The sequence below is a fragment of the Pagrus major genome, chromosome 15 (genome assembly GCF_040436345.1).
Source record: "Pagrus major chromosome 15, Pma_NU_1.0".
Classification (NCBI taxonomy): Eukaryota; Metazoa; Chordata; class Actinopteri; order Spariformes; family Sparidae; genus Pagrus; species Pagrus major.
Window position 1 is genome coordinate 16,396,360 of NC_133229.1, and position 16,621 is coordinate 16,412,980.

General features: G+C 41.8%; 1 protein-coding gene across 1 annotated transcript in view; it reads right to left on the reverse strand.

Annotated features, from left to right (window-relative positions):
- adgra1b (adhesion G protein-coupled receptor A1b) overlaps nucleotides 1-16,621 on the reverse strand; it is a 175,473-nt gene that overhangs the window by 153,644 nt on the left and 5,208 nt on the right. Inside the window, exon 2 of the mRNA XM_073481241.1 lies at nucleotides 4,587-4,658. Within this exon, the coding sequence (XP_073337342.1) occupies nucleotides 4,587-4,658 (72 nt within the window). The remainder of the gene's footprint in view (nucleotides 1-4,586; nucleotides 4,659-16,621) is intronic.

The following is a 16,621-nucleotide window of genomic DNA, read 5'->3' on the forward strand; positions in this document are numbered from 1 at the left end:
TGTGTCCTTCAGCGGCGTGCCACGCCCTCATCAATCACCTCCCAAGGAGACACGTTCACGAGGAGGACTGACTAAACGTCGCCTTCACGATGGGGACAACAGGAGTTGCAAAACTTTTTAAAGGACGCCTCCTTGCACGTCTGACGTCTACTTTTCAGAATGAGCAATTGCAGATGCCATTCTGAATTCTGATACTGTCTCTGCTCCGAGCCGACGTCCACTCAGTCTATTCAGCCTGCCTCCAAATTCCTCCGGCTAGACACATAACGTTTGGTCAAACAGACAAAAAAAAAAAAAAGAGCAGCTGCTCTCAATAAAAAACATTTAGACAGTCTGCTAAGAATAAAGCTGCTGTCACATCCACAGCCATAACAATAAAAGTAACAACTACTGTAAAGACACACAATAGGCCTGAAGCCCAAATGAGTGTGCTTATTTCAAGAGCAGTGAATACATCTAACAATCTTACAACACTTTTACCTTAGTGTAATATCAATATATGATTCTGAGCTATTGTTTTTATTGTGTTGTTAAGTGAGTGTAACACTAAAATCAATTGTCTGTTTAATTTAATCTTCAATTTTTTTTTTATCCCAAGTGAAAATGTGCAGCACTTCTTCACTTCTACATGATATGGATCATGCAGATTTTGCAAGTAAGTCGTATTTTGCTGCACGAAATGTATATTTTCAATCCAATATATCCATCAAAAACATTATCATACACCAGTGTCAAATCAGACGCAGCGCCGTCGGTGTGAAAACTGAAAAAATATGCCAGCCTCATCCGTTTCACACAGATTCTTCACACACTGAGAGCTCCTGCGGTGGGAACCCATGATGAAATGGCAAAAGCTAGATTCAGGGTCCTGCCCAGAGAACAGTGATGGGCTTTGTTCCTGCTTCGCTCCCATGGGACCCAGTTTGGCTGATGGTAATGGGCTTGTGTCCATATGGGGGGGGGGGGGGGGGGGATCCAGGCCATCATCCAACATACAGGGATCCATTAAGAGGACACTATCTGGGCTGAAGAGGCAAATCCCATTAAAAGCGCTTTCCTTGGCAGATTAATAAAGTTGCTGATGTGCATTTGCGCTTGACTTGAATGCCATGATGATGGTGGCAGTATTAGGGTGGAGCGCACAGTGAGGTGACAACAGGCAAAAAAACACACACACACATTTTCTCACTTACACCCAGTGTTATCTAGCCATGCAGATAGTTTTGGTATAATGTGAACAGGTTTTCATGCATCTGTCTCTGAGGTTTCTGCCTCAACCTCAGTTACAATCAGTGGAAGTGTAATTGCATTTGTGGCACTCACAGCAGTTACAAATTAGAGCTATAGGGAAACTCTGCTGAATTTACACATAAAGGTCACTTAACTCAGCATTAGGAGTACTACTCAGCCTGTGAAGACTGTTTTATAGTGTCTTTGTGGCTCTTTAGAGAGTTCTTTAAATTCTGTGTAACAATTATCCACCATTTGATTCATACCTTGTTTTTTTGTCTGTTTTTTCTGTTTCGGGTTGAAACAGAGAAAAATGTCTGTGTTTTATTCATTCAGCTACCGTGCAGCAAAAGGTCTTTAAAGTTAGATGAGAATGGAATGCCAGAAAAACATTTAATAAACATGGGGCATGGAGTTTAAAAGATACGGGCATCCACCAGACAGGAAGGTCTCAAGTAAAAATAAGTTGTTGGTTGCATTGTGGGCATTGTAGGTTCCATCATTTTTGGCGTCCCTCTTTCGAGATACAATCGTCACCATTCTTTTTTTGTAACCTGTGTGTCGTCAGTAATGATTTTATGAAAATACAACAGTTAATTTTTGGAGTGCCCCCTTTTCAAGAAACGATGCTACTTTAAATAATCCACAGAACTAGCAATGGAGAGTTTTCCCTGGTGCTACTTTCTGCCAAAAAAATAGTTCTGAGGAAAACTGGAGGAGCATCTTGCTGTTGAATTTTCATTCATACTTGCAGCGTAGCTCTAGGGCTGTCAATACCGGTTTGTGAGTTGGTCTGTCCACCACAGTACAGTCTCAGCAAGTCTTAGATTATTGATGTATCGATAGATACATGCTATGTGCACATATTAATGGTTGCCAGAAGAGGAATCCTATTGACTTCTGTGACTTTTTCTTTACCCCTTGTAGATTTGAGTGAAATATGTAAAACTGGATGGAATGATTATCATGACATTGAGTGTAGACATTTATGCTTGACTCAGGATGAACTGTAATAACTTTAACCTTTCATCCAGTACCATCAGCAAATTTTTTGTCAAATATAGGGCCAGATAGCAGAATTGTACCGGACACGTTCATCCGGCCCACTTAATGCTTGAACCTCCCAAGTGCCATCATTCCATGCGGTATGTGGGCCGGATGAACGTATGGTATGGGCCAGATCTGGGGCACAACAATGATCAACCAATGTTTTTTTCTGGGTCAATACCAATACAGATCATTAGTAATCGAGGCCAATAACTAATATCTGTAACCCATATACATTGAGAGTAATAACTTACTACAATTTACTGCAGTACTGTACTTCTGAACAATTTTGAGGTACTTCACTTGAGTGTTTCCATTTTCTGCTACTTTATACTTCCACTCCACTACATTTATTTGATAACATCAGTTATTAGTTAATGTGCAGATTCAGATTATTCAGTGTTGATAGACGATTACTCCTGACACCTCACCAATCAGATAGGGTTGTGAGCGGGACATTGAGCGAGAACGCAAAGTGGAGACTACAGACAGAGAATGAATGCCGCATCAGAGCCATTTTTACATTAATTATTTTTTATCAGCAGTCTGAAACTGTATACAGTGATATCGATAAGCAGAACACTGCTGAATATCAGACCCGATGATTGCCCAGGTCAATGATCCGTCTGTCTCCTGCTGAATATTTGGTGTCTGACTAAGTATCTTCAAAAAGAGCACTGACCTGCACTTTTCTTTAACTGCTATCAAGCACATGTTAGCATGCTAAAAGGCTAAACAAAAAATGGTGAAGATGGTAAATAATATACCTGCTCAAAGCATGTTAGCATGCTTATGATAGCATTTAGTTCAAAGCACCTCTGTGCCTGCTAGCACGGCTGTAGATTCTTCTTTAAAAGTAACTTTTAAACACCCTAAGAATTAAAATAGACAAGAAAAATACAGGAAAAACAAACTGAAAACTGAAAAAAATGATTTGTATGGCTAGACACAACCAGCGGTACAAGTAGACTGATTGGGTAATTCGGGCAAACTGGCTCTTTTTGTGTTGTTGTTTATTTTAAAAAACTTTTTCTAGGATCACCATATTTCCATTTCTGCCCCAAAAAGCTCCACAGCTGTAGCATGAGTGGTGCAAACGCACACACACGCGTTATTAAGCCTGTCAATCAGCCGCCAATTCACCACAACAGTCAGTCAGGCAGCCGGGCAGGCAGGCAGTCAGTCAGCTGGGCCAGACGAGGGAACAGCTGGCTGCCACTTTCAACTCACTGAGGCTACCTGGCTTGGCATCAGCTGCTAGCAACAGACATATCTCTGCCAAATGCTGCATGTGGCAGGACGGATGGACAGGCTGTACCCAGAGAGTGAGGTGAAGGAAGGGATAGGGCACGCAAACTGCTGCTGTGAGAGGTCAGCCTCGACAAAAACCTTTGGCTGAGTGTCCTTAAAAGCCTCGCAATCATCTCTCCATCGCTCTGGAGCTGGAGGGACGAGGAGGAGAAAGGTTTAATGGCACTAATAAGCCCCCAGGAGACAGGTGACATCATCCTGTAGGTCGACCTGCGACACAGCCACCCAAAAAGACGCGGCGAGAAGGGTAGAATTATTCCACTGACATTATTCCAGTCTGAATTTAACTGTCAAGTACTGAGGGAGACGGGAGGGCAACTGACTGTAATAATATTCAAAGCCGTGTGTGTGTGTGCGCGCGCGCGCGTGTGTTAGAGCTTGATACGTGTGCCTAGCGAGAGTGTGCGTGCATACATCTGAGAATGACTGACTGAAAGGGAGAGAGTTATCAAGCTGTCCTCTCAGCGTGATTTCCTCCCCACTCTGATTTCCCCATCATCAGCCCAATGTCAGTGTCACCATCAGGTAGAAAAGCAGTGATCGCCGCGCTGGGCGGAGGTGAAAGCAATCAATAGGTGACATCAGGGGGCACGCGGGAAGAGCCGGGGCTGGCCATCGCGGAGCTCATCATCAGGCTGCACGCATACGGCCCTCGGGGACGTCGCATATGATGTGGGGCTCATCCACGTGGACTCGGCGCAGTCACTCCATCTGTCAGAGCCCCCTGATCTCGCACTGCATTAGGCCTTTATATGACGCTATATATTATCCATTTTAAGACATTTACTGTGGCAAGTGAGGTTAAGCACAAGGGCTGAAAGGTGAAAACCATTGGCGAACCTCCTGCAGGGTAAACCCCCCGACAAGGATCTCCTAATACCTGCCACGGCCCCATTTTGCCTTTTACCTGCTATGGAGCGACACGGCGCCTGTGATGACAGCCATTAGGACTCTGGGGAGGACAAAACAGCAAAGAGAGCCTGATTTAAAGTACTCACAGTTTTTCCAGGGCAGCCAAGCCATAGAAGGAGCCATTCCTCAGCAGGGAGATCTTGTTGTTGCTCAGGTTTCTGTAAAGATATAAGAGGTGAGACGAGGTGAGTGGTACATTTTGCAAATCTCACACAAAATAGAGCTGCAGGAAATTACTTATTCAAATGGCTGATAAATTGTTTATCCTCTGACTGTCAATATGTTGGCGAGAGATAAGGATTCATGTCTGATGAGATTGCGGCTGTAAATTACTCATCCCGGCCACGTCTCTGTCTTGTTTATGGCCGTTTGTGGTTACGATGGGTAATGATCCAGCCCGCCCCCGTCCTCCACTCCTCCATGTCAAAATATCGGCGTAATAGAAAAGCTTCAAGAAATGCCGATTCAGCACAATTCAATCATCCATTGGTCACATTACAACAGCAAACAAATCAATGAAAGGCACCACAGGGATCTTTAAGTGACGGATTAATATTCAGAGGCGACACAGCGCCTCCATTCGGATTATTCCAGCGACAGTCGTCACTCTGTTTCCTTGTTTTTGTTTTGTTTTTCTGTTTTTTTTCTCAAGATGAATTATGTCTGTGCTGAACGGCGAAATGAGAAACTATATGTTCTTCAAGTGATGCATTTGTCTGGCAAGACAAGAAAAGCAGCGCTTGGCAGGACTTCCAGCCGAGTGTGTTACTGGCGGGCACAAACACACACACAATCTTGTCACATTATTCAACATGCTGGGCCTTGGGACTTGAGCTTTCCCTCAAACCTTAACACAGCAGAGTGAAAACACAGGCAGGAATACATCACACAAACACACACACCTACACTTATATTACTACACTTCTGAGGTCTTACTGTTGACTGGATTTTTTTCCCTAACCTCTACTAATGTCATCAGCAGAGCTATATGGATAATTTCAACCTTTAACCTCACCTGAATCTTGTAGCAATGACAAACCACACTAATAAACACACACACACACACACACGCACACACACATACACACACGCACACTCCAGCACATACTGTACAGTAAAGTCTGGTGTTGTGTTCGAAAAACTCCCACTGTAACTTGTTAGACCACAGATGGTCTGTGTTACCTGCTGAGACATTCCCGACACAGGATCAAGTCTACTCGACCAGCCAGCTAATAACTTCCTCCGTGTTTGTATGGTATAACATGGCCGCACTCAGACATGTGCGCCTTAGAGCCAGTTACTGCTGGAAACACAGTGATACAGGACAGTACAGGTAGTGCAGTACACCACAGGAGGATTAAGAGATTGTTTTGTGTGGTTAAAGACAGGGGAAGCTAGGTTTGAGCAAACTTTTCCAGCAGTCTAAAATAGAATACATAAGGGAAATAGAACAAAATATGAAATTAAATAAAGTAGAAACAAGAAATAGAGTGAAATCATAAATCACTCTTGGTTTAAAGGTCCTTACATATCTTTTATATATCAGTCTCTCACTCGGGTGATGGAGTCCTCCATTAACACAATATTTCATGCCAAACTTAGACCATTTCCCTTGAGAGATTTCTGTCTGGGCTGTTTTGTCTGCACTCTTCTCATGGGGCTCAGTTAGAAATAGCGAATGTCACGTACTTCTTTGTATTTAGAATGTTTTTTCAGTCAAAATGTGACGACAGTTGTGAGCTTGCTTTATTCTCACTTATTTTCTATGGAAACAATGGATCAGCTAACTCTGAGTAATGTGAAAAAGGAACGCTTGTAGAGACAAACCCACAGAGAATTATAGCCCATCTGATTCTGCAGTTCCCATCAGTTTATGAAGCGTTTTAGTGCCTTTCTAAACATTTCTTACTTTTACAATCAGCAACTTTACTGTCTTTTGTTACCAAAACACTTTTATCGGCACAGCAGGCAGTTCTTTACAGCAAAAAGCTATACAAACCCACTGTACATGGCCGTTAGCTACTAATTGATCAACCTATCAGAGCATTTAGCAAGCGAATGCTTGGTGGAGACTGAGGGTACGTTCCTAAATCCAATCTGCCGCTCTACACTAAAATGAGAGTGTGGCTGTTCAAAGTAGTAGAGCGTGAGCTTTCTTTATGATTGAATGAACAGGTTGACGGCGAGAGAATAGATAAAATCAATATGCATTATAATACAAAATGTAGGGCCTCTTGTGCAAGAGCTTGTCTGTAACGATATAATATGCCTACGTTTTAGAAAAGCAGGCTACTAGCTAGCAGTTAGCTGCCATTACACACACAGTGTTCATTCCTCTGCTCCTGTTTGTTGGATTATTTCAGCTCCTTCACCATCAGTCCACAGTTGCCACAGTACATTAAGCTGGGACTGCTTTTGGTGCTATTCAGAATAACCATATGGTCTAACGCTCGGAGCGACCACATAACCACAAAGTGCCTAAAAACAGAACTAAAAAGGAGAGTTGAGGAAAGTCTCCTTTAATTCAGTGAAACCAAATCTAATATCAAACGACAGCTCTGTATCACTATAAATGTTAAACCACCCATAGCTGCTTAACCATAATTTTAGCTTACCAGATCTAGAATCCTATTCACTCATGGATACCAGCCACCTAAATATGCCTGATTTTTTTTTTTATCAAGATCCATGATTGGTCCCTGAGAAATGAACAAAATTGTCAAAACTTGCTCTCTGATTGTTAAAGAAAGAGAGAAAATATTCCTGGATCCATCCCTTTATCTCGATCCGCACCAAAAGCTCATGGGCTCTATTCAGGGCTGAGACTCGTCCTCCGTGCAAGTTTGGCGGAAATCCATGCGGTAGCTTTCATGTAATCGTGCTGAAAAACCAACCAACCAACAAACGGACACAAGTGAAAACACAACCTCTAGTAAAAAGGCACTAATGCTTTAGAGACTGAGGGGACCTGGCAGAGCCAGAAAGGCTATAATTATCTGGGGATTCGTCACTACAAGCAACCCCTTTCACATTACTCCGAGTTAACTGATCCATTGTTTACATAAAAATGTGTGAGAATTAAGCAGCCTCACACCTGTCACCACATTTTGACTGAAAAACAGCCCCTATTTCTCTCTCTAATATATTATGAAGATAGTTCATCTTTTTCATTTCGGACAGTTGGAAGGAGCATTAGTAGGAGCAGCAGGAGTAACAGTAGCATCCATTTTGAACGTGTATTGCAATATTTGTAATTTCACAGATTTCACCAGAACTCCTGGCAGCTACAGTCCAATATCTGTCGGTCTTTGCTTTGTTGTGAAAAAGTTCATCTTCAGATCTTCTGAAATCTTGCTTTTCCTCTCTTCCTCATACGCTCATACACGCACACACACTCACACACATCATTTCATAGAGTTGTAAGCTTCAGTACAACAGGGCAAGCGACTAATGATTTATATTGCGCTTATTCTACAGCCCAGATTCGCATCAGTTTAAATACACCTTGGACGGCGTTTCTGGATTACATATCTGCTAAAATATTGATTGCTCCAGCCAGCTCTTAAATCATCCACTGCAGGGCTGCTCTATGTCTGTGACGCTCTGGGTTTGCGCATGTGATCTTCTGGCAAGAGCCCTTCTTTGCATGTGTGATGCTGCGTATCTCCTGTCAGCATGTGACCACACACACACACAGACACACACACTCCTCCACAAGGTCAGATCCCTCCCTCGCCCTCCTCTCCACCACCCTCCCATCTTCTTTTAACAAGGTTCCGGGTGGAGATGTGTAATTGGGATGTGTCACCGGTCTCTCCTGTGACGACAGCGTGCTCGTTATGGCTGCAGGAAACGTATACTCAATTTTAACCCCAGGATTAAGCAGTGGGATCCCACAATGCATTGTGCTGAACAGGCAAATTGCTGGCCAAGCTGCTGGGGGAACAGAGGGGAAGTGTGTACACTGAAAATGTCACGGTGAAGACTCACACCCTGCACAAACAGACTTAAACTACAGCAGAACTAAATGCTTGGTCACAAGTATGAGAGAAAGAAAGTATGACATACGAGACAATAAGAAATACTCTGAAACATTTGTAAACAAAGCGTTCATTTTTCATTCGTGCCAGTTTATTTTGTTACTCAGTCTAACAAGCTTGCTTACGCATATTCTTTGGGGAAAGTACCCTTCTCTCCCCAGAGTGATAACAGTTGTCTTAGCAGGAAAAGCAGGATAGAAGATAGGAAGTCCCCTCTCAGCCAAAGGCCAGGATGGACACAAACGTGTGTCAGCAAATTCATGTCAACATCCAACATTGTATTTACATTTGGGGTCTGCCCCAAAAGCAAACTTCTGAGAATATCACGTCTCAACTATTTCAGAATTAAACATAGTTACAAGGAACTACTGGCAGGACAAGATCTGCAGCCGCCTAAACAAGAGCTTGGCCTAGTTACTGTTTCTGCACCCTTTAAGCTGCCAACACAGGCAGATATACCACTTAAAAACTGCAGTCATTCCTTCATTTCAAGCAGGTTGCTGTGGATCATATCAGCAGAAATGACAATTGTAGCCAGTATATTTCAGCTTTAGCTAACGTAAGGTAATGCTAAAGCCAAAATGCCATGAGTATGTTAAAAAAATCCATCTTTAGCTGACTTTATAATGTTTTAATCTGACTAATATTAATATGTGAAGCCTGTAAAAGGTGTATAGATTAGCTTGCAATGGCTAACTCCTGGATATAATGCTAAAAGACTGAGGCTGAAGCTACATTTACCAGAAAAAATTCAACATACCTGCCAGTTGATTCATATAGAAGACATGGATCTGAGGCAAAACCACATACTAGCAATAATAAGCTAATAACATACTGCTTGCATTTGTAAATAATGCTAGGTTACTACTGTAAGTCGGCCTAGTAAGCAAGTCATCCAGACATGCTAATGTTTGCAAACACAAACAAACACTCTTTAATCCATTCCGTCCCCACATGTTACTTGATAAAGACAACCCAAACAAAGTCAACTCATTAGATACCCATTAATGCTATTATTACAGCCCAGTGTACACAATTCAGCTTGAGAGGATCGCCGTGGTTAGCTGCAGTCGCTATTGGACAACCTCTCTGTAGGGGGCGGGGTTTAGCAAACAGAAATCAAACATTCGGGAGCTCGCAAAATAACTCTATTTTCCCACAAATCAATGTGAATGCCTAAGCTGTGTGGGAATAGACCATAAGATTTACAGGCAGCCATTAAGGGAGGCAAAAGTGTGTACACAACTATTCATATGGATTTTTATTGTTGTTGATCCAGACATCAATATCCTGCTGGGCTTCTGTCAGTTTGAATTCATTCTGACACAAAGCTCTCAGAGAGCAGTAAATTGAAGCAGATATAAGTCAGCATGGAGTCATCTGGACATGGTGAGAAACTATTTGGAAGATTGAATGGGTCAATTTCACAGTATTTCACACACAGATTTATTGAAATATAACCAAAGCTCTCATAATAGTTTGAGTTTTAGAGGCCTGCTGTGTTTTTCTTTTATTTCCAGGACCTTATTCCATGACAGCTATCACCTCAAGCTCTGAACAGCTGCAGCAGCTCTTTTTTCAAAGCCACATATGGATGAAGTGATGAAGTGAAGGTAGTCAACACTGAGATCATGGGATACCAACACTGTCACTGTGTTTTGTCCCACATCTCCCTTCTGTTCCCCAGACCGCTACACCTCCCCGTGCGGACGGACGTCCCACTCAGGGACAGGCAGCCTCTGTTTGTGCAAACTCAAGCGTGTCCTGTGCTGTGCTTTGCTGCAAGTATGTCTGTGTGTTTGTGTGTGTGCGTCTGCTCGCCGACCTCTGCATGCCTATCTCTGGCTTCTGCGTAATGTCCAGGAAATCACAGGAAAAACAGAATTGAACATTATGTAAACAGCCCATGACAAACTTCTGGAGCGTCCGTCCAACTCTCTATTTACATTATCAATTATGTTCTTTGCGGATAAGCTGCTTTCAATGAGGGAGGAGTGCACAGATTCAGTATTGTCTCTGTGAGCCGCAGCAAATGGTGTATGTCATTGCCTACTGTGTTCCAGTGCCAGCCACAGCCAGACTTAGAGAGCGTTCCTACTAAATGTTTGACCCCAAGTTCATATGTTGTAAATCTTGCACTTTCACCATTCTTCAATATGGCCTAGAGCAGTTTTTGTGTAAATTTGACTTTTTCTGCACTCAAAATTATAAGGTTGCAAAGTTTAGGTAGTTGGATAGTTTATAACTAATAATCTTAACCTCCCATTTAAGTAAATTAATATATTCAAATGTCTTTTTAGGCTTTAAAGGTGCACTGTGTCGTTTTTGCGAACAAATTTTAATCAGAAGAGAAAAATCTTAATTGATTTATTTTCATGCATAAACAAACTAAACAATCAACTGTTTTCATTTTCATGCCGGAACAAACAAACTGTCCTCAAAGGACAACATAATTTCATACTGTTTTACTTTGTTTATATTTGGCGGACCCTGCCAGCTTTCTAGCTTCAAACAGTGTTCTGGGGACCTTATCGTCCTCTGAGAACAGCTTGTTTGTTCAGTTATGGAAAAAATAATTATATTTCAGTTTTTGTTATTAGCTTATCAATTTTATATGAATTTCTGAATTTCTTTAGCAAAACTACATAATCCACTTTTAATGAATGTGAAGACTCTTTTCAAGAAATGTAATAATTCATCTTTGTTTTAAATGTTAAACAAATGTCACTACGGCCGGAACAACTAGTGGAATAACTGATTTGTCAATAGAAAGAAAATAAACAACACTGTTTTGACAGTTGTTTAACATTTAATTTGCCTTAACCCTAACCCTAACCAATCTTATTCCTCCAGCCTAAACCTAACCAGAGCCCTTGAGTAGAAAGAGTCGCGACAATGAAAGTTCAGAATGCTGATCGTCCCGTGATTTACATACACCTCAGATAGCCCAGGGAAGATTTTGGCGGGCACTTTGAACAAGTGAATATATAGAATTAGAACAGTGATTTTTAGTAATTAGATAAGAAAAGATAAGACAAGATAGAACGTTATTAACCAGTAACAACTAGTAGTAGTAGTCAAAAACGCATCAATGCTCTTCTGCTGAAACTCTAAAAAAAATGGCCCATTGGAGTGATCAGACATGACTCGACTCTCAAAGGGTTTTGAACCTAACCAACCAAGGGAACAAGTACTAGCCAATCAGAAGAATAGTAGGGTGGGTCATGACTTCGCCACCCTGGGAAATAAAATGTGGGGTTACAATTATTCTTTTTATTCGATAGTAAACTAAAAAAACTAAAAAATATGGGCAGTTCGTCTCACAAAACAAGCAATTTGAAGATTTAGAGACTCTGTAACACAATATTTATTAATGATAAAAAAAAATTCTCTAGCTGCCCTAAATTACATAATACAGGGAGCGATTAAGCACAGCAAGTGATATTCGTGTCAATTCTTCTCTTAAATCTGGCTTTCTTTCTCCCTCCACGCCACAGCTGGGATAGTTCTGTGAAATCCAACTAAAAAGTCATCACTGCCATGCACCAGAGACCTCTAACTATATTATTACAGGAGAACAGAATCAAAAATAGCTTCAACGGAGGCCATCCAACACACCAATCATGAGGTACCAAGTGGAGTAAAGATCACAATGTGAACTATTACAAACATTCGGATCCGCTGGCCTCAAGGTTTCTGGCCACTTTTCTTCAAACAGCCAAACCCTGTGTTATTTTAGAAGATCAAGTTACTGGACACAGCTAACCAAAATAACATTTCATATCTACTAACATTGACCTTGGACAGGAACCAGACATTGCTCCGGGGGTTGCCTACAGATGTACATATGAACAGAGCTTCACATGACAGTGAAGCACATCTGCCACAATGTCTACAATGTGAGGAAACAGTCAGTTTTAGTTTTCCAAATGCAACAATTTGCCAAAGGAATGAGATGTCTTCACTTGTTTTTTCAAGAATTTACTTGTATCAGGTAACATTTTTGAGTTATTTGGCTTGTTTCAGGGTACTGTCACTTTATTATTACAATTAGAGCCACTGCTATATGTCTTTGTGGCTTGAAAGGACCTGGTTTTGATATCAAAAACAAGCAGCAACTTCTTTTGACATGAAGCAAGTGGGAAATGTAGTCCTGCATAATGGTGGGGTCCAACAGCTGGTTTCATTTTAGATCTCACTTTCAAAACACACGGAATCGCTAAGTTCTCACGCTAATTAATCCTTTATTGAACATTTTATCTCTTAAAGTCTTTTTTATTAGCCAGGAGCTGTGTTGGAAAACATGTAGCAAAGCCTACGAGCCAATTCACCCCGCTCCCCGCCACGATGAGCATGATGTGACGCCAAGCATTAAATCTGTAAATATTTGACATTCACATCTATCTATTCCATGTGTTGGCTCTAACGTAATGTTAATAGACAGCACTGACTCTTGCTTTCACCAGTTGAAACTGCAATCATCACAAGTAGCAGATTAAATCAGCTGTCAGTAACTTGACAAAATGCCATAATAAAACTGGTGTCTGTACTCGACCAGAGATCCAAAAGGAGAAAGAAGTTCCGCTCTGTACCACCTCTGTACAAACAAAAGGGGGCTGTGTGTCAAAATCTTCCTGTTTACTTTGACGCATATCTGTAATATTCAATATTCATCAACTTAATCGTTGATGGTAAGCAGGCCTCACTTGTTATTTTGATGTGTCTGATTCATTAAATTCAACATTTCATATCTCATGCCGCTCATCCCCTCTCTCGGCCAACTGAAGGTGATTTCAGATCTCGTATGAATCTCTGAGTGTAGTAAGCTAAGCCTTGATGGATTTGGTAAGGGGTTCAAAAATAGATTCAGATTCATTAAAAAACTATCGGACACTAACCCTGGATTTTTTTCAGTCACAAGCAATAACTGCAAAAAGAAAGAGGCTGCCAATGAGCTATACCATGAATCATTAGTCGACTGTATTAAAGTCTAAGAGATGTCAGGGAGATGTTTAAAATGCTATGTGATGCACATTTAAATATATAGTATGTAAGAATTCTGAATTAAATTGTCAAAAAAATGACTAGGTTTGTTCTATATTTTGTCGAGTTGTGATCTTACATTATCCCAAATGTTTCCTACAATGCTGATAATGGTGCGTTTCACCTGGTAGCCGGTCACGAAGATGGCAAACAAGACTAAATTTAAAGTGGATAAAACTTTGAACCATTACGCTTGTAAGTGAGGTCCTCTGCCCCAGCCTTCCCCACACAACACTCAGCAAATGTCTTTTGTTTTTATGGAGAGACGCCATGCACTAGAAAATGAAATATTGTCTGTTGAGGAACATTCTTGCCAACTTAAAACCCTAAGGCAATCTACATGTGCTTGCCTGGAGTCTTAAACTATTCACCTGACCATCATGTGACAGAACATCATCGACTTGAGGTGAGGTGGCATTATGAGCGACAATCACACAACCTGACACATGTCAAGATTTCTACATATACACCCAGGCCGATACACAGCAACTCCCCTGATTTGAACACAGCATGCACGCAAGCATCAGTCATACACGTACACACACGCGAGCACACAGTGCTGATAATGGTCTGCCAAAGATCCCGTGAGACAGGCAGGAGAGCTAATATGCTTCCCACTGTGATCACACCCTGCAACAGAAGCAGCACACATCAGAGTTTTAATCACCTTGTTTTACAATGAGTCAGGCGACAGGGAAAAGACAACAGGCTTCTAAGCTGGACTCCTCCGCTCTCTCAAATTTACGACCCTTTAAGTAACTTCAGTATTTACTCAGTGGTGTGGGAGGAGGCAGGGGCTGCAAACGGAGAAGTATCTTTGGCAGACATTGTATTTATCTTTACCTAATATTTCTAGATGGTAAGTCTGGGTTTCGACACATTCTTGGTTTTTTAAGGCTACAGCGCAATTTATAGACTCCTCTCTCCCCCAGCGGTCATGAACTCTCGATCAGTGAATCATTATTATCTAAAGCAAAACTGATCAGCTGTTTCTTCCACGCCCGCCACATGCACGGTAGTTACAGAGCTTTGCACACAGCCAATCTGATGGCCAACGGACCTGCACCATCTCTGAGTGATGTATCAATACACATCCACAGCAGCCTGGAGGAAACCTTGACAAAACACTAACCTGTTGCTAGTAAAGAGAAAAAATCGATAGCTACTTATTAAGAAGACTGGCAGTCTCTAACATGCAGTAACACTACTGACAGGCCCTGACCTCACCGGTCTTCAACGCACAGATAACACAAGGGCAAATGTTCTCGGCTTTAGCTACCACGGAGGGGAAAGTGCTGGGGATCTAAAAGTATTATGCCCTCTGGGGCTTAGACGACTGATATTGGAGAGCGCGCTCATCTAAAGATGAACCTTTTGCTTCTTTTTTCAAAAAAAAAAGAAAAAATCTTCCAAATCGCTGGAGATAAGCAAGAGAGAAGCCAGTGGAAGGCCAGAGAGAGAAAGAGATTGGCATGACTCCTCGCAGCGTGAGATGTCAGATACAACGTATTGTATCAGGGGTCATGTCGGTCACGTCTCTTGAGATTAACAGCCAGCTCTCTAATGCATGTATATGTGTGAAACATCATTTAAGGCATTTTACGCCCTGGATGTCTCAATGCAGTGTGCACTCACAGGGTTTGTCAGCGAGGTAATGCACAGGAGAATATGGACGGGCTATGCGTGCACGTCAATGAAATATTCATGTCGAAGTACTCAGAACTCTGAAGAGGGTAGAGCACAAACAGCACCTCGGCAGAGGAGAAAAAAGCCCCAGAGGAATAGCAGCGAGGGAAAATAAGAGAGAGGGAGTGAATGTGAGAGGAGGGGAGAGAAGAATACCCAGAATTATATTTATAGCCATACAAAAAAATAAGGGTGTATGCAGAGAGCCATTTGAGGAACAGAAACAAGACATAGCATGTTTGTTCAGATGCACACGGATCAATACCGACCTCTGACTCCTTTGATCAAGCTACTGATGATCACAAACTGTCTACTTACAGTGCAGCAGCACATTATGTAAAACTCTATTTTACAGCCAGACTTCCTGTGGTTACTCCTAAGTCCCTCTCTGCACTGCCATGATGACTGACACGTTCTTGTAGTGGTTTGGAGTCAGCTACAGCCCCGTCCTGATCATTTCCCTCTAGACACCACAAACAGCCCCTCCTGTCTGTCTCTGAAAGGATGATGAAGATGATGAGGGCCCACAGAGCAAGGCTACTTTATGCCAAACACCTCCAGATTTAGGTCGGGCCCAGACCGAGAGCCCTCGTTTTCTCTCCTTCGAACAGGAGACATCCAGGCTTTGGAGGAGCTTAGCACAGTTCCACGAGAGAACATGCACAAATCCAGAGGAGGATCACTTTCAGCAGCCAATCAGGAGCACTGGATTTCTCCTGAATGCTGATTCAAATGAAAATAAAAGGTATAATATACATATTTAGGATTGCTGTAGCTACACATGGACAATTCAAGATGATGATCTCAACACATTATACGTTTTTCTGTATCTCGACATCATTGCAACTGAGGAAAACCACGTTTTTGAATGAATAAATGAACTTATTTTTATGAATCCTGACGACAAGCTGCAACTATCGCAACCTGTTTCAGTGCAATTTTTTTGTTCACTGCTGTATGTCATGGTAAATTTCGTCCACGAAAAACTGTGATGACAAAAATGAGGATGGAAGCTATGAAAGAAAAACAATGAACAAATCAACTAATGTTTTTTTTTTTTCAACAAATTGCTTCCATCTTCAGAATCACACGTTGTAGCTCCTGATTGAACAGATGGATCCACAGCTGCCTGAATGTAGCTGTCACTTCTTTAAAGGTTGATTTAGCTGCTTGCCTGTCGCACTCATATGCTGCAACTCACACTTAAGTAACATTATGTCTCTTCCAGTGACATTACCTAACTACCTAACTAGCCTAGCTAATTGCAGTTCTTGGGGGAAAAAATTAATGGATTAAAGGTGCACTACGTAGTTTCAGGAAGGAAAAAAATCCAGCTCAGAAATTAATATTTG